The sequence below is a fragment of the Manacus candei genome, unplaced genomic scaffold (assembly GCF_025592945.1).
Source record: "Manacus candei isolate 608988 ecotype Guabito, Panama unplaced genomic scaffold, ASM2559294v1 h1tg000048l, whole genome shotgun sequence".
Taxonomy (NCBI): domain Eukaryota; kingdom Metazoa; phylum Chordata; class Aves; order Passeriformes; family Pipridae; genus Manacus; species Manacus candei.
This window is the reverse complement of record NW_026138096.1, coordinates 2,645,292-2,664,082: the sequence shown is the minus strand read 5'-3', so window position 1 is coordinate 2,664,082 and position 18,791 is coordinate 2,645,292. Positions and strand designations below refer to the sequence as shown.

At 37.2% G+C, this 18,791-nt stretch overlaps 1 protein-coding gene across 1 annotated transcript; it reads right to left on the bottom strand.

Annotated features, from left to right (window-relative positions):
* Positions 1-404: 404 nt before the first annotated feature.
* On the bottom strand, positions 405-18,762 carry ZBTB49 (zinc finger and BTB domain containing 49). The gene is made up of 8 exons (XM_051798437.1): positions 18,680-18,762; positions 17,164-17,337; positions 14,045-15,150; positions 8,667-8,713; positions 4,815-4,888; positions 3,995-4,077; positions 3,743-3,904; positions 405-1,768 (listed from the first exon to the last, which is right to left on the bottom strand). The coding sequence occupies exons 2-8, from the start codon at positions 17,313-17,315 to the stop codon at positions 1,104-1,106; spliced, it is 2,289 nt and encodes a 762-aa protein (XP_051654397.1). The 5' UTR covers positions 17,316-17,337; positions 18,680-18,762; the 3' UTR covers positions 405-1,103.
* Positions 18,763-18,791: the final 29 nt, after the last annotated feature.

The following is an 18,791-nucleotide window of genomic DNA, read 5'->3' as shown; positions in this document are numbered from 1 at the left end:
TTTTCACTTCAGAAACTACAATATGTAAGGAAAGTTTTAGCATAAGGCTTCACAAAGCACTGCTAAAACTTTTTCATGGGTTGGAAAGAGGCCAGTAAAACTCATGTGTCCATAGCAGGCAGTTTGAAATGCAGCAACACATCTATACTGGAAATGAATGCAACCATCCAAAGCACCAAAGCAGAAAAAGGCCTCTCAGCGAAGTTTCTATCCTGTAACAGTCTATTAATTAGCCAATGTTTTATACTCATTTGCCGAAGTACAAGACAACCTACTGGTGTATTGATTGTGTTTATTTTGCAGTGCAGCTCTTCTTGCAGTGGCATCCTCATTAGCATTGTAAAGATACCTGGAATAGATGACACTTACTGAAAATCTTTCACAAAAAGATGAAACACATGGAGCAATTAAGATACAGGGTAAAACAACTTCCTTTTATTCACATGTCTTGATCTTGGCCCCCATTGTACAAATAATCTGCTGTGCAAAATAGTTTATAAAATACTAAAAAAAGCTTTTATTGTAAAAAAATAAAGTTTCTAGATATACAGTTACTTTGCACTATCACAAATATTACCCAGTATTTAACATTTAAATTTACTGTCACAATACTCAAGTCCTGTAAACCAGTGACTCTACTGGTAGGAAAGCCACTACTGAAACTCATGTTCACTAGGGATTTGTTAAGTATTTTTGTCTTGTCATATCTACACCCTTACACAGCTCTGACGGCCCATACTTGGATTTGTACCCATATAATGAAATTAGACACTGGCCATCCTTTCCTCCATTATCAGGTAAAAAATTCCAAGTTAAATAGCAAACTTAGTAAATGGCAAGTTTTAATAAATCATGGCAACACATGAGCTACACAGTGCAGTCACAGAATAACAAAGGTCCCCAAAAGTAGATTTGAACTTTGCTGAGAAGCAGTGTAAATAAAGTCAGCCTACACAGGGTTCTGGGCATGCATATCTCGACTCCTATCAGTATCCAAGCAACCTGGCTTAAAAACCAGCTCTGATCCCCCTATGCTGCAGTGCAATTGCAATCACTTGATCATGAAATGCCTCTAAGAAGTGTCGGTGCAGTCACCTGAGCCCTCACTGCTCCAACTCGCTTTCGTTCTGCAAGGTCTTCATGGCTAACCCCCAGAGGGTCATGCTGGAGAAGAAGGGTCCTTCATTATTCTTGTACGTGGCCGACGACGTTCGGCTGCCCAGCGGGTCATTGCAATGGCCGTCCAAGCTGACCATGGAGGAGCGGATCATGGGAATACCATCCGACTGCAAGGGTTCTTCCGCGGAAGACACATCGACGTCTGCGTAAGCGTAAGGTGGTGGCTGCTGAGTCTGGGCTTTCGGGAGTTTAGCAGAACCCACGCTGAGTTTCTGCTGGTTTGCTGAGCCGTGGTGTTGAGCCATTGATCGCAACTTACAGTACGGATCTGCAGAACTATCAAATTCAGTGGAATTCCCAGTTGGACGAACTGGAAATTTAACAGACACTGGTAACAATGTAACAGACATTTCCTGGCCAAAAGAGTCAGAGCTCTGAGACTTGTCGAGGTCAGAAGTTTCAATCCCAGGAGTAAATTCATCCAGTGCATTTGGCCCCTCCTCAGAGGCCTTACAGTGCATTTTCTTGTGCCGCCGCAGAACAGCAGAGCGAGTGAAGCATTTGTTACAAGTCTCACAAGTGTAGGGTTTTTCTCCTGTATGAGTCCTCACATGTCTACGCAGGTCACCAGAGCCTGCAAAACATTTCCCTACAAGACAGAAGTGATAGATTAAGAATTTGTTCTTAACACAAGTGAATAAACATGTTTTAATTAGAGAAAATACCAAGCGACATGTCCCAGTCGTGGTAATTTGTCTATGTAGAACAGGTTCAAACAAGTTCAGTCTATTTTTACAATTCCATTAACTTGTTTCTTCTTCTTGATCTGATTTTTTAACTTGTGTTTCCCAACAAGTTTGTTTAGCTTTTTTCTCCAGAGACAGGAACATCCATTAATATTTGAAAGCTGTGAGTGCTCTCAGTTTATATTGATCTTCATGGAGAAAAAAAAAAATTGAAATTATCAATTTAATTTGTCTGGAAAAACAGCATGCTGATAAACTTCTAATTATATTCTTCCAGTGAGAGCTGCATCGTAGAAAGAAATGGTTTGTTCATTACCAAGGAACTATTCTCAAAAGTGCTGACAAAGTTAGCTTTTTTGTTAACTGTAAGCTAGCATAATGTAGCAGTCTTTTTTTAATATTCTAGACAGGGTATGCATGAGAACTGTAATTTTTATTGCTGCAAATATTAGAATACAAAAAAAGTATTCAACTGTTTGGCTATCTTCAGAACAACAGACTAAAATAAGCTCAATCACCATTCTGCAAAGAAAAAAGTGTCTGAGGCTGAACCGTGGCAAAGTGCAGAAGAACAAACAGAACAAAAGAACAATTTCCAGAATTACTACATGATTCAGACACCTCACATTCTTTAACATAGCAGAAGTAAGCTGGTACCTATTTGTGATTTTTTTCTCATTTATTTTGTAAGGACAGATATCAGTAAAAATTAACTTTATTAAACGAATGCATAGTAAAACTGCAGTCTCAATTTTCAGCATTATACTTTTTATTTTACAACACAGATTTCTTTTCAGAACAACCATTAAACAATAATGGTAAGATTACAAATTACTAGAGTGATACATTTGGATTTTTTGCATAATGTCAATGATTTCTTAATGCTTGATCAAATCCTCTTTGCACAATTTTTGCCTTCTCAGTACAAGATGACTTGGCTAAAATGAAAAATATTCAAAAGACCACTATAAGGGAAGATGGAAACAAGCCTGTTTTAAGGACAGCAACACAAATGACTGTTTATACTTTCATATCCCACATGTCTATATTTCCTCATTCTGATGGAAGACCTCCTGATAATATTGGCTTTTTCTTGTGCCTCAAGGCATTGCAAATAAAACATACTGCAATTGGACTTTAACAGATGAAACTACCCTCCTCCAAAGCTGATTCCTTAGAAATTAATAAAATGATATCAAAATAGCACCTAAGGACAAAAATATGAGTAGTATGCAGGATGGTAAGTAACATAAGAGATCAGGATAGACAATGCAATTTCTGAGAACTATGTTATAGAAGGATGAATCATTGATCAAAGAGCCACTTTCAGACCACTTGGAAGTATGGCTCAGATTTTGAAAACAGGTGTTCTCTGGTATGAAACACTGATTGAGTTTTGATTTTATTCCAGAGGCTGAAGCAAAGGAACAAAAGGTTTTTATTATCAAACTCTATGGGTGAATGCAGTTAAAACCAAACAGTATTCAACTGAGGGGAAAGAAAAAAAAAAGACCCCATTGATAGCCAAGTGATGTCAAACCTAACTTGCCATCAGAAAGGACTATTCTGAAAATAAATCTATTTTTGAAGCAGCTGGTATCACTACCTCGTTAGCAAACACGTACACATACAATGTAGATTCCTCTTATTTCCTTTACTCTTTAACTGAAATTCTCTTTAAACTTGTGACAGATAAAGGAGTTACACCAAACAAAAGACTACAGAGTATGCAAGCCAAAAGACTTTGTGAGTAACTTTCACAACATGGTATTTCAATTTGAACCCATTTTGGTTGATTCTTATTCTGTTGACAAAGGAACTTCTACTTATCATTTAAAGAGCAAAGACATAACCAAGCTATGCAGAGTAATTCTTACCACATGCTGAACAGCTGTATGGTCTCTCTCCAGTGTGCCTAATTCTGTGCTTTACCAGCTTTCGTTGCATATTAAATGACTTTCCACATTCATCACAGGTGAATACTTTATCTGCTGTGTGGGTCTTTTTGTGCTCCTTTAAATTACTGAAGTTACTGAATCCTAGAAAAATATGACAGATTCTGAGATTAAAATGACTGCTCACATTTCAGTCAAAAAACCTGAGAGGCAGAAACTCTGGTTCTCACATACCTCTGCCACAGATATCACACAGATGAGGCTTTTCTCCAGAATGAATAATAATATGACGCTGAACATCACCAGAAGCAGCAAATCTGTAACACAGTACAGAAACCTAATTAGTGTCTTTATAAGACCTATTATTTTGCTAAACTAAGTATCGTGCAGAAATTGAGTATAATGAATGCCTGATGTTCTGAACAAAGATTAGGATCTAAACCACAGATAAATGGATGCATTTCAGAAAAACGTTTTGAAACTGGCAATGTCCAATTAAATTTACGCTAGAAAAAACGCCCCCACTAAAAACCTTTTTACTATTAATGTTACTAATTCATTCTGCATTTTATGCTACTCCTGCATTAGTGTATTTTCTGTCACTTGCTAGCTAGCAGAAGGCAGAATTATTTAATGCTTTGCTTAAATTTGTCGAGTTTCCCATGCTTCAGAATTCCCTAAAATGTAAAAAAAAAATTTTATCACCAAATAATGAAAAAAATATGATGAAAAGGTACAAACCTGCATGATTTATTACGACTCACACTGTTCAAAATACACACAACAGTATATTCTTAACTACATACCAATATCCAAAAAATAAAACTAAGACCACAAACTATGGTGATATAATTACCTTATTATGTACTTGCAACAAGACAACTGCAAAACTGTATTTTAATCCCATCAGTACACATTTAAACACAGTGTCTTTTGAACAAAATTGATCAGCATGCTGCCTTAGCTCTTGGCCCTTAGTTTATCATGAAGATTAGCAGAAAACATGACCAAATTTTATCATGTTAATTTTACTAAGGTGAACAGTTCTACTCACCTTTTCCCACAGATTTCACAAATGTATGGCTTCTCACCAGAATGCCGACGTAGATGTGTCTGGAGATTACCTGCCTGAAGGGACAGTAATTTAAGCATTTAAATTCAGTTAGCTTGTTGTTGTATACAGATATAAAAACAATGATGGGAACTATGAGACTGGCTTTTTATTCCTACTTCTAAGGCAGTGAAGACTACAAAGCATGTATGAACTCAGGCATTCTGATCTAGTAAAGACAGACTACCATGTACCTCAAGAACAAATTGTTTATGTATGCAATTATATGTTGACAAGAAAAGAAATGGTGAAAAAAAATAACCCTGGGATCAAATGCTAAGGGAAAAGAAAGACCTATAGTTTAAAACAGATCCAATTATAAATGAAAATTACACCATCTAGAATGCAGTGGAGAAGAAAACTTACTAGTAATACAGTTCATGTCTCATTTTCCCTGTCCTACAAATAAAATATTGTTACATGAGGATATCTGAATTCACCTACCAGGAGGTTAAAAAGAAAAGAATACCGTGGAAATTTTTCAATCCATAAAACACTAGAGCCAAGTGCTCCAGAGCTATATATATTCAGTCATATCAAAAGAAAAGGAAGTACAGAAATGAATGAATGGGATTAGTGGTAACTAATTATTACATATCTTTCCTCTCTCAATCCTATAAAAAGAATGCTAGTCTAGCAGACAAACCAGACAATGACTAGATAAAACCTTCTTACTCTGTCCAACTATTTTTAAAATGCTTTTTAAAGCCACTGGTGCTTCTGAATGGCTAATCCACTGAGAGTCCAGTTCTCAAAGCACAAGATACAGCTAGTCTGGATAGAAGAGCTGCAGGTGTTCCTAAACTGTGCATCCTTTCACAGTCAGTTTTTAACCCTTCCATTCTCTGTGACTGATAGCTGCCTGGTTTTATTCAAGTACACAAAAGGAACATCGAGTCCTTTCCATTGGGAAAGAAAATTTGGGATGCAAACGATTATCATGTCCTCCTCAGTCACAGTAAGACAATAAAAATAAGATCCACAGTAATTTCTTTTGACTCCTTTAGATAATAAATTACCAGTGATGATCCATCACTGTAATCAGAGCTTAGAATATACCAGAACTCAAGTAGGGCAGACACACACAAACACAGACAGAGGACAGTATCAAATGTATCAATGTTTGAACCCTGAGAGAGCTCTCTTTAACCCCTGTAATTTTTTTCAGACTGCAGTGTGACTGAACCACTATTTTCTCAGGCCAAACTTCATAATCCTGAAATCCATTCAAAGAGAGGCATTAGGCACCTATGTCTGAGGAAGGAGACAAACCATGGAATAATTTCTGCCTTGCAAAGACAAGGAATTTTATTCAGTGGTGCATTTGAGAGAAAACGTATAAAAGACAGAGCCTTTACTTCTATCCATGTCACAAAACAAACCCTATCATGGGCACTTAAAAGTTATTCTGGATAAAGACAGAAGGTGAATTTGAAGTGCAACAACCATTCTAAAACAGTTCCCATACAAGCATTTTAATGAAGAATAAAAACAATCTACAGAGAGCAGCAAGTAGATCCATTTATTTATTACAACTCTATGTAATTTCCTCCTAATGAGGCCAAAGCTTGTTATTAACTGTGCTAAGACAAAAAAAAACCCCATCGATAGCTTGTACTCTTCCTAAGCTTTAAAGCTGGCACACAAGCTTGCTTAAAGCAGCATTGACAATGCCATGCCAATGAAAAAACATAAGAGGACTTTTGCTAGCATTTCAGAGAAAGAAAAAAAATGCTCAAAGGAATCTTCATACTGGTTGCACAGCACTCCTCACAAATTTGGAGACTAAAGAGATATGCTAGACTTAGTCCATTTGTAACTGGCTTGCTTTCGAATTGAAAGACCTTAAGCATAGAGACACCCAAAAGAAGCTCTGCAGAAGGAGGTAAAACATGATACCCGGATCACCAGCCAGAAAAGGTTCACATTACAAAAGGCTGTGTGCTGTAGTAAGGGAGGATGCAAGCTTTGCAGTACAGAAGGCACCTTCTTCTCAAAAAATCAAACACATTTATTGCTACTTGTTCCCAACTGTGAGTTCCCATGTCCATTTCCCCACTTCCTTCACTTTCTGCTCTGCATTCCCACACACAGAACATCAGTTACGTTCAGCTGGAGCAGAAATACCACCAGGCACAACGACTGCACTGTCTCAAAAGCACTGAACATGAAGGCTTAAATAAAAGTGTTTCTACTTCTGTGCCTGCAGATGGAGAAGATCAAGATCAAACATGGTCTTTTAAGCAAAAAGTAGATAGTAATTATCCTTGCAGCTTTCTGGTAGGTGGAATCTTACTCATTTGCAGGATTCAAAAGCAAGTACCTCAGGAATACACAAGATCCCTTTATGACCACCTGCAGCACCCAAGCTGAGCACTATGGCTCATGTGCTGGACATGTGGGAATTGTCCACCCCTATGTATCTACCTATAGCTTCAGGCAAGTGAGGTAATAAGGAGGAAAGGAGAGCTATTTGAGTGTGTTGAAGTAAACGGCAGAAACTTCCAGTTTTGTTGGGGGGTTTGTTGTTTTTTTTTAGTTAAGGATGTTGCATGAGGAGTCTGTCATGCCTGTCATACACTCTGTGTGTGAAGCTTTTTTATTCTCTCTCCCCCACAATAGTGGTACTGAGTACCACTATTTGCCAAAAGTACTTTTAATAGAATTTGGAAATATTCATGTTTTGCTTTTAATAACTAAAAGTTCAGCCATCAAAATGAATAAAAATGCACTTCTTTGTCTACTAAGAAGACCTAGTTTTTCTCAAAATGGCTCAATAAGCATGATGAAACAGTACTGTTCAGGGTATTATATTCAGTCTTATATTCATATTAAGCAACAAGTGGAGGACACAACTGCATCAGATTCATGGGTAAACAAGTCCCACTGGTAGACTATGAAACTGAAACAAGAGAAACACAAATAGTTGTGGGTGGGTAGACAAAGAACACATAACTCTAATTCTTAAATCAGGATCCATGAGAAATACCAAAGTTATTCAACAATAACTATTATTTAATTTTAGTATAAAAATATGTATCTGTTTATTGTCTCCCGTACTTAGATGTGCACAGTCCAAACAAGAAAACAGAAAAGAAATAGACATTTTGGAAATGTGAGACAATTAGGCGCCAAATTTGCAGGAATACAAATTAAGTGCTGTACCCAGAACAGGAAGCAAGCATTGGAGGGCAAATTAAGACAGCTAAAGCTTAGGTCCTGTATGTAAGTACAGAATTTCACAGGATGTTTTTTTTTAAATCATAGCTGAGTTCTGTCACTTCAGACAGTGATGTTCTCACTGAAGGAAACTAAGCCCAATTACATGGATACAAACTTTTTTATCTGATTCAAATCTGCTTAATAATTTCTGCCATTTAGGAAGATAAAACTGTATTGTGACTACAACATCACAGAAAATTCTAACCTGTACTTTTTTCGGACACTGTAAAAATGCTATTCACACATATCCCTAAACATAAGTCAAAAGAACAGTTTGGAAATGAATGTTCTCTGTATTTCAAATATAGTGTGGCTCTGGATAGTTAAACATTCATTTGAAGGTAAAATACATAACACATCTACTGAGAGCAGACAGAATCAAAGGTACAAAATGCATCAAAGAAATCTAAACCACTTAACATATTACTTTCAAATAAGACAATAATTTATCCCTAAAGTGAAGTGTCTTTGAACAAAAAAAATCTTTATCTATAGACTTAAGCCCAAATTTTTTAGAATCAACACACAGATGCATTTCAAGTCTAAGTACCATAATACATAAAATATTCCCACCTGTGAGAAGTGTTTCCCACAAATGTTACATTCAAAAGGTTTCTCACCTAAAAGAAGAAACAGAACATAGAACTTCTAATAGTTGCAATGGAATAAAAAAATGTTTTCAATTGGTACACTTCCTTTTAAAACATGTAACTTAAAAGTAAAAATATCCCCAAAAGGACACTTACCCATGTATTTAAGGGGAAATTCAAGAGGGAAGTACAGCATTTACCATTAAGCTTGTAAGGCAGACTTGCTCAGAAACAGGATTGATCATTCAAAACAAGTAGGTAGAAGAGTTTTGATACAAATGGGTGCAGGTTTTAATTTTTTTAAATACTTTTTTTTTTTCATTTTGAAAGCTGTATCATATTGCCAGGAAGAACAGAATAGATGACAAGATCCTACAACAACAATGATGGGAAGTGCACCTGTTTTTTCACTTGTACAGAGGCATATTCCTAAAAAGAAGGAGGAATGTAGAGAAGCCAATTTGACAGGGTTCTCTTTTCCAGTTTCAGTGTGTACCGTACACCTCTGCTCAGCACATAACCATTCACTTCCTTATATTTGCCTTCAAATTCTCACCCTATATATCTGAAGGTTAACCCATGTATTTTTCTCCAAAATTCTGAATTTATGCATATAAAACTGGTATTCTTGATTCTCCAAAAACACGTGAGCAGCTTTAGTAAAAAACAAGTGCAGCCCACTTTAGCTTTTCAAAATAACTTGACACTCAATCTAGAATGTGACTGCACAATACTTCAATTCTCTAGCTGTCAATATAAGACAAGTATGTTTTTGTAATAACTTTTTCTCCTCCACAGTATTTCATCAAGTTGGGTTTTTTTCTCTGCTTAGTTCCTAGTTTTTACACTGTGGATAAAATTCTCTGTGCAACTTCTAGAATTTTTAAAACAATAATAATGCTCAAATATCACTGAATTCAATGACGGTCAGACTTCTAATCATCTTTGATGAGTCTAAGTGTACATTTAAAGGACGTATATAATCTGGCCCACTGGTACAGGGCAACAAAACTAGTCTAAATCCATGTGATTTTGAAAGCAGATGTTTCCAAAGAGAAAAAGAGATCTTAAAATGTGTTTCATCTTCGTGCTTATTCAAAAATGTGTCTATAGACTTTTATTTACTTTTTTAATTCTGGTTTTCCTCACTTTACAGAACACCTCTTGGCTTCTCTTCCACCAAGTATTCTCTACATCAGTATTTTTCCTCCACCCTTAGAAATGTTACAAGCAACATCTACCATACTCAGGTGCTGAGGTTCCATTTTCCTTCCCTGCTGCCAAAGCAGATGAAGTTCTTTCCACATATTTTAAGATCAAGGACTAAATGCAATTCTCTTTAGATTTTAAAACATAGAGTAAACATACAGTTATGTTGCTCCACAGATAGCAATCCTGCAGTTAACCTGACAATTTGAGACTTTATCTACTTAATGAAGAATGGAAATCTTCTGGTAGTTTTAAAAAAGCTTTTATTCAATTAAAGACAAAAATTATGAAACCAGTAACTCAACTATAAAGAGCACTGAGGCTTAATTTAATTTCATTATGGCTCTAAACATGCAAATTTCTGGTATTGACAACACAAATCTAAATTAAACCAACGGGGAGCCATATCTGTAGCAACTGGGAAGGATTCTGAAAATTGTCAAAGCATCAAGGTAATTTGAAATAGAGGAAAAAAACACTAGTAGCAATTTCTGCAGAAATTACCTACACACGCAAAAAAAAATTACTGCAGACCTAAAGACTAGTATCTGAACAGGAATCCACTCTGAAATGACTAGAGGGGGAGGGAGGGAATTGGAGGCTCAAATTTCTCAAAACTATTGTTGTAGGCTGCAGGCAAACTCATTATAATCGTAATGATGTACAAAGAGTTGGGAGTTTTTCCCCCCAAGATAAAGATAAAACTAAAGTTTTGTTTGAAAAAGAAACATCAAATTAGTTTTTGGAGAACCATTTTGCACTTGCATAAAATTCCAAACCACTGGGCTTATCAGGTACCCTGTTGCTCAATTAGCCTCACTGTACCTCGGGGTGTATTAGTGAGAGTGCAGCTGCTAAACTGGAGATTATCCTTCTCTGCCTATCGCTGGTGAGACCATATCTGGAGCCTTAAGAAAAGAAGGTAAACAGGAAATCTTATTGTTCTACATGGAACATCTGCCTTCCCCTACATGGGAAGACAGATGCAACCAGGTTGTTCTTGGTACACAGTTTTAGGACAAGAGGTGACAGACACAAGTTTGATCATGAGAAATTCTGATCGGATATAAGAAAATAATCTTTTCCCCACAAGGGTGGTCAGACACTGGAAGTGATTGCCTAGAGAGATGGTGGAATCTCTGTCCTTAGAGATGTCCAAGATTTGACTACACAAGGTCATGAGCAAAATAACCCAATGTAATTTATGTGCCTTGAGTAGAGGATGGGCCTAGATGACCTCCAGAGATCCAAACTAATCTAAAGTATTCTATGACTCTACAGCTGTCAATTAATTCCAAACCAAAAAATTCTGTCTGAGGACACCAATCTTCCCAAGGACCAGGGCTGGATATACAGCAATAGAGAAAATTTGGGAAAAAGCAGTAACTGAGCTACAATTAAGACAATGCTTCAGCAAACAGCCATGAGACTTTACTTTTGAACCCTTGGACTGCTTCGTGTTTTCTATCCCCTGCTGCATCCTTCTCATTCAGCACTCTACAAGAAGAGATGAAGATAAAGTACACAATAGTGGGATCAAAGCCATGGTGTATCAGCTCCAGAGGAGAAAGGCATGAAATGCAGAAGTGGTATTCCTGAAAAGATCATAAGAGTGAGGAGCAAGACCCACTAAGACATGGAATGCTGGCAAGTTACTCAAGCAAAGCTCAGAATGAAAAGGTTGAGGATCAACAATGTATTATGACAGTGTTACTCTGTCCTGTTGTATTCCATCCTGCCAAGGGTTCATTCCATGGGGCTGGATTTGTTTTGGGTAGTTTTTTGAGATGAAAATATTTTTTTAAAATATTTTTTAAAAATCCCAACAAAAACACTGGATGTTTTTGGACAGGTATGGACTGTATAAGAGAAATATACTTGCTTCCCTTTTTTCAGACATGTCAATATAATGAAAACAAATTATAACATTCAGTCAAGTCAAAATCAGTCAAAGTCAATGAAAGTAAGCTCTCTTTAGAGATTCCTTTAAGTATCCAGTAGCAATACAATTAAAACAGCCAGACATCCCAGTACAACAACCTGTGTTGCACACAGTATGGCTGCCTTCACATAGAAAACTCATCAATGCAATCATGCAAACCTGTGAATTCTTCAGTAGTTCCTGTTGTTCAGGGACAGAGAATTTCACACACACTTTTTCTTGACAACCAGACCACCACCGCACTTGTGTCGAAAGAATTGTCATTTGTGGGTTAAAAACAGGTTTTCCAGTGTGAAAGATCCATTTCAGTATCTTATCTCTTCAGCAAAGCCAGACTGGAAGGACTTTCAGTAAGCACTGTAACAGCTAAATGCTTGCTAAACCTTTCGCTTAGTTTTAGAAGATAAATGTTTTTAAATAAAATTGATTAGCTAGCAATCTGCTGTGCTTTCTGAAGTGGCAGGTGAATAGAAATGGCTTTTAGCATACACTAATATTACTTAACTGCTAGTATATCTAAAGTTAACAATACAGATGTGCCCTGTATGCCTGTATTAACATCCTACTCCCTGTCCACTGCAGTTTTCCAAGTACTCTTTTTGTACTAGTTGGATATTTAAAAACAAAATAATGTGACGCAAGAATAACAGGGAAACAACCAGGCATTTCTAGTCATATTCTTGCTTCAATTTCTCCATCCTTTTATGTGCTTATTACTTGTTAAACTTATGCTCTTGAACTTTTAGTTTAGCACATCTAGAGAAGAATGCTGATGCCACACTAAGAAGCATTCAAGTCTGGAATTTTTAAAAACTACTGGAAGAAAACAGTGTATGAAAAGCAGCATGGAATTCCTGAATCTTGGGGTGTCTCTAGCACAAACTCAAATGTTACTGCAGCCTCTCCCTCAGCTGGGACTTTTCTAGATGCTCTGTCTTCTATCTGATCACCTATTTTCCTGAAATTTTTAGGATATTTCAATATATCTGATGATGTCAGCTCAAATTGGATAAGATTCAAAAAAATACAAGGCAAAGAGAGGATCTAGGAAAGAGACATACAACTCTATCACAGGAGACCAAATTAAATAAAAAGCTATAAGGAGTATGAACATACAGAAGTAGTCAAAGGTAACAACTGAAAACTTTATGAAGCTAATGCAAAATGTTTGTATTTTCAGGTTCTGGAAAGATTTTTCTACTCATAATGTGGAAAAATAAACTTTTAATACTAAGGACCAATTAACAAAATAAATTAACGTCTGCTAAGAGGGTTTCATATTTAGTGTCAAAGTACCAATACATGTATGCTCATTTCCAAAGTGATGTTTATTTGACAAGACTGAGAGAGATGTGTTTGTATATTTAATACAGGGAAAAAGAAATATTCAACAGCTTAATCAGGAATAATGCTATCTCTGACTTTGAATCAATAGTATTACCTGACTAGATAAGGTAATTCTTAAACTCCTTAAGTATATCTAATAATAGAAAATGCTGGTTAAGTTCAACAGACAAATTAATTAATTCAAAGTCAGACCAAGTCTTGTTTTTCACTAGAATAAAAAGGTACTTAGAAATAAATCTATGTTAGGTTTAAAAATATTACTTGTGAGTTTTTTAAACAAAGTAAATTATTTCAAAATTCCCATTCATTCTGCAGCCTACTTGTCTGCAAGAACCTTACTCTCTAGGTAAACACAATGAAAGTTGTTATAAAAAAATATTTCTACAGTTAAAAAACATGACCACCAAACACCAATTACTTGTATCTCACAATGAATATATGACCAGAGAGAAATGAGGTGTTCTAGAACACTTGTAGCATCACCTATTCATTTACACTTTTTATTGCTATCTAGCTGAAACTTCTGGGCCACCCGACAAACTGACTAGAAATCACTCATCTCAATGCAAGACAAAAATAAAGTTTTCATTGAAATTTCATTTTCATTGAATTCAAACAACGTTCTTTAAAAAAGCACCCAAACAAATACATAGGACATATTTTTTCTACAACTCTCAGCTAAATTCAGTATTACAGTCTTTATTTCTGTATGATTATTCACTTAAAAAAACCCCAAACAAACCACAAAACCATCACCTTTTGAAAGCAGACCCTTAACCAGCATCTCTGAATCAAGAGACACTGCAAGATAGTCTCTTTAACTGAAATATTTGGTCTGCAGACCAAGTAACTGATAACTGTACCTGTATGAGACCTTTTATGAAGCTCCAAATTGCTTGGATGTTTGAAAGCCTTTCCACATAATTCACAAGTATATTGTCTCTGTGACTGAAGAGTCTGTGATTGTCCTTCTTGTTCCAAAGAACCTTGAGATCTTTCCATTTCAACAGTTTGTTCAAAATTCTCAGAATTCACTAAATCTTCATCTTCTTTTTCATCAGTAACTCTAACATTTGTCACGTCTGTGGTACTTTCATTTACAGGTTCAATTACTTCTGGTACTCTACTGTCATCCCTTTTAGGCTCAGGTGGCTGCTCTGCAGATTTCTGAGATCTTAGAAAATTTAACTTTTTGAGGTGTATTGCCTTCTTCAGCCGCATCTCTTTGGTTGGCTGCATAAGTGTGCTTTCTGCATCTTGGTCTGGAGCAGCTTCGTTCCCAGACTGAACCAGAAAGTTTGATGGTAAATGATCAGACGTTTCCAGAATACACTCAGAGTGACTGACAGTGCAAGAATTATTCTCCACTGCGTTTATTTCTGTGGATGTGTTGTAAGAAAAGGATGGTTCTGCTCCTCTCTCATGATCAGAGCAAGCATTTTGTTTGTAGAACTGTTTACTGTAAAAGTTGCGTAGTTTGTAATAGTAATTTGGTTGTTTAAATGGAAGCTCTGTGCAGTTGCCATCTAAGGAGTCTTGTGGCTGTTTCTGGGCATCACCTGGGGGTGTGTGCAGATTAACAGACTGTGATGAATGAGAATGGTGGTCAGCCAAGACTTTACTGGCCTGTGTGTCAGATGAGCACTCGTGCAACAGGTTTGTCCCATAACCGTCACTGGCACAGCTCCCATCTGTAGCCAAAGTATTCTGCAGTGAAAATACACTATTACAAGGCATGCTGGCTGCTTGCTCTACAGCTGTAGAAGATTTTAAAAAGGTGTGGCAAATGTTCAGCACATTTTGCACTTGGAGACACTGTGCAATGTCCAGCATAGCTTGTACATTGTCCTGACTAAGATCCAGGTGAGAGGTGTACATGAAGTCCAAGATCTGGCCTATGCCACCTACATTTTTAATGTCCAAGTGAAACACATCGTTCTTCTGGCCTGAAGAATTCTGGAAAAGGGTCCTGATAAAATAAGGCAAATACTCAAATACAAACAGAAATTATTCACAGGCACTTTAATAAGAAAAATACACATACACCTCATATAGACTGTCTGGTATGAAACAATTTATACTCTAAGGTCTTACCTAGAGTGCTGTATTTTTACAGTCTCAAAATGTTTCAATTACTTGTCATATATTAGTCCTACATTAGTGCACTTAAAGTATAAATCAAAACAAATGATCCATATATAATTTCAATTTTGTATTTTTTAATGTTTTGAAATGACACCCTATCCTTGTGGTTTCCTATCCACTGTTATTCACATATTAAGTGCAGTGGAGTATTTACGGACAATTTTCAAAAACTGTTTTACTTAGAATGGTGTTTCTCCTTTCATCATGGCAAATAAAACAGGACATATGAAATTTGCTAATAAAAGGGAGAAGATAAGACATCCAAGTCAGCTAAACTCTTCTGGCAACTGAGCTTGTCCATCAAACTCTATCAGTAAATCTTATTAAAGTTCTTAGTATTAGTTCTTTCACCACAAATACACAGGAGGATGGTGACATTAAGCAAGAAGATGGCATTATTTTCAATCTATTATCTCATATCCAAAGAAGTACTTTTTTTGCTGGCACTAGACGACAACCAAGTAAAAGAATAATGAAGAGCCTAAGCCAGCAGTGCAACCAACACCCACTGAATTGTCATTAAATCATTAAAGTGAATGAATTCACAAAACTTACTATTTGATGTAAAGTATTCTCGCATTCAGAGCTGTAGCTCTTCACATTCACAACTAGTCCTAGATTAAGTGGGTTCATACTCTGTCTCAATCAAGAACTTCAAGCCCTCCCATTAAAATCCCCAGTCTCTAACCTGATACTCTCACAGCAAACAATGACATATAAACAAACTGGGTCAGGTCACTCCTATGCAGTTATTTTCCTCGCTACAAAATGCCCCAAACTTGATGGTTCCTCTTTGTGGCCAAACTTTCAAATTAGGTTTTGTTTAAAGGTGGGCATAATATCAATGAGCTCTAAATCTTAAGGAAATGAGACCCTATGCCTAAACTTTAGACATGCAGAGGCTACTCTGAAGCCAGTGCCCATATCAAAATTCTTTCAGAAATCAAGACCATCCTATCTAAATTAAAACCAGAATTATAATGAACAGATCTGGGTTGAGAGTCTAAATTAATTAGCCACTCATATCCTATTGAATTTTAATAGGAGTTGAGTGCTTAGTTCTTTCTAACTACTTTAAAAAATTCAGTCTTTGAGCATAATTGCACTTCATCAGCAGGATTACACCACTAGAAGAGAAAAAGGAACCTCTTATCTTTTTTCCCTGGTTGTAACATAGAAATAATTTTCTTACTTTAGAGATGCTTCAAAAAACAAGGTCTAAAAACTGCCAGATCTAACATCTTACTCATAAGTAATGTAAAACACTAATTTAGAAGATCCAGCATCCTCCAAAATTTGGAGGGTCAATTGAGGGCAGCACAGAAGGGAAAGAAACCAGCGATATGGCATAATGGGTCACCTGTGTACTTTAAAACACAGTTGTTATCTCTGAGAATCTGTTCTAAACAGAGATTCGATAATAACCTATATGGTCAAATTTTATTTTGAATATATGATTGATGAAACAAGTCACATTATTCAGAAGTGAATAATGTTTCATCAGTTATATCCCTTATCTGGCTCTGTTCATGTACTCTGCTATGTTCCTTCTAAGCAGTTATCTTTCCTTACTGAAATACTGAATGCAGGTCTATGCCAGAATCCGTTATATGAGGCACTATAAGCAAGTAAGGATCAGGAAAATGCCAACAATCCAACAGCATAGTATGAATACCTGACACAGATTTATCTCTGGACAAACAATTTCCCTTTTCTCATTATATTCCCAACAGTTACTTTACTCTGCAACTACCAGAAAAAAATACCCTTCTCAAAGAAAACCTCAAGCAACAGCATTTAATTATAATTTTAAAAAGAAGAATTTTCTATCACATACCTGAAATATTGACTGAAAGCAGCTAATACATTTTTGTGTGCTTTGAAGCATACACCTTTTACCACCAGCATGCAGTCACAGAGAAGCCCCTGAATGCGCTGTTCATGTAGCTGCTGGAGAAGATGACAACTATGGCTAGCAACAGTGTCCATGCTAGAAAATCACTTAAATTACCTACAATGAAATAAAACGCTAAGATGAATTTTAAATATTATATTGCAAAATTAATTTAAAATATTAGGAACATTTTCACAATTTGTTTTAGCTTCCAAAGGAAACAGACTACAGTTTACACCTGCAATGTGAGCTCTAATGACATTTTTCTGATTAAAGATGAGTCACAGTACTGCTCACCTGTAGATGCACAGCAATATACATAGGAAATACTGATTTTAATGAAGTTTTGCTTACAACAAAGAGCTTCTGCAAAAATCTAATGGTGCTGCCAATAAATTGAACTCCATAACCAGAAAAAATCACACCTTGATTTAGACAACTTGGACAAGAACTAGATTCTAAGGCAAAAACACATAATGCCTGCAAAATTAATATCATCGGTAAAGGTAAACCTCAGTTTCCTCACCCTCTAAACTGAAAGGGGAGAATATAGTACTAGTATTAATGAAGACATATTTGTTGCTGTCCTAGCTAAATACATTTCCCATGTGGCTCTGATTAGACATAGTTATTTTTTTAATACAATATAATGTTCAAATGAAAAAAATCCTTCTTTGAACAGATTGAAAATACAAGTAATTCCCATTGAACATATTTACATTCAATTCTATACTTCTTTTTTTCTAAGGAAAGATGTAATTCTTCCCCTGCACACTTATAAATGAGAACTCCGACTATTAGGACAATTGGAACTTCTACCCTTCTAACTAATGAAGCAGGAAGACCACCTCGGGTTAAACATGACCAGAAAGTGGTTGCCCCATTCTCAATTCTCATGAGGACCAAACGTTCCACTTTTTAGTTTATCCTGTTACTCTGTGCTTCACTGCCTCCTGCTGTATTACAGTGTGGGCTATTATACTGTGCTTCTTCTCTACGAACGTTTATCAGGTCTTCTACCAGGCTTTCAAATAAAGAAACCACATCTGTTTGCCAAGCAGTTGCTTTCTCTGTGTACGTCTCCCACCACGGCATCCTGCAAATACTTTGACAACCAGCGAACTGCCTCTCAGCCATCAGGTGCCTGTCTCCCAGCGGGAAAGGCGAGCATGGAGAGCCGCTCCCGAACAGGGGGAACCCCCCAACACAGTCGCTATTTATGATGTGTAAGATTAAGCCTGGCCCGGCTGAGCTCAGGCTCGAGGTGTCGCACGGAGAAAGGCACAGAGGGTACAGGGGAGAGGGCCCCGAGGGGAGAGAGCGGGCTCTGGCCGGTGTCGGAGCAGCCGCTGCCGCAGGGCCGGGGCTGCGGGCGGGGGGGACGCGGCGCCGCCCGGCTGAGGCGGGAGAGCGGCCGAGGGGCGGGAGCCGGCCCGGCCCTGCCCAGCCCAGCGCTTACCGGCTCCGGCCACCTCCCAGCTCCATCCCCGCCACCGGCCACTTCCGCCGCCGCTCCTTCCCTTCCCCTTCCCTGCCCTGCCCTTCCCGTTCCGCCGCGCAGCGCGGGGCGG

What these genes read in the sequence shown, in the direction of transcription:
- ZBTB49 (XM_051798437.1), bottom strand. Translation starts at nt 17,315, where the DNA reads ATGGACACTGTTGCTAGCCATAGTTGTCATCTTCTCCAGCAGCTACAT. An exon ending in GCTTTCAGTCAATATTTCAG is followed by an intron (nt 15,151 to 17,163) that starts GTATGTGATAGA and finishes TTATTTTATCAG; the next exon opens with GACCCTTTTCCAGAATTCTT. An exon ending in TCATAAAAGGTCTCATACAG is followed by an intron (nt 8,714 to 14,044) that starts GTACAGTTATCA and finishes TTCTTCTTTTAG; the next exon opens with GTGAGAAACCTTTTGAATGT.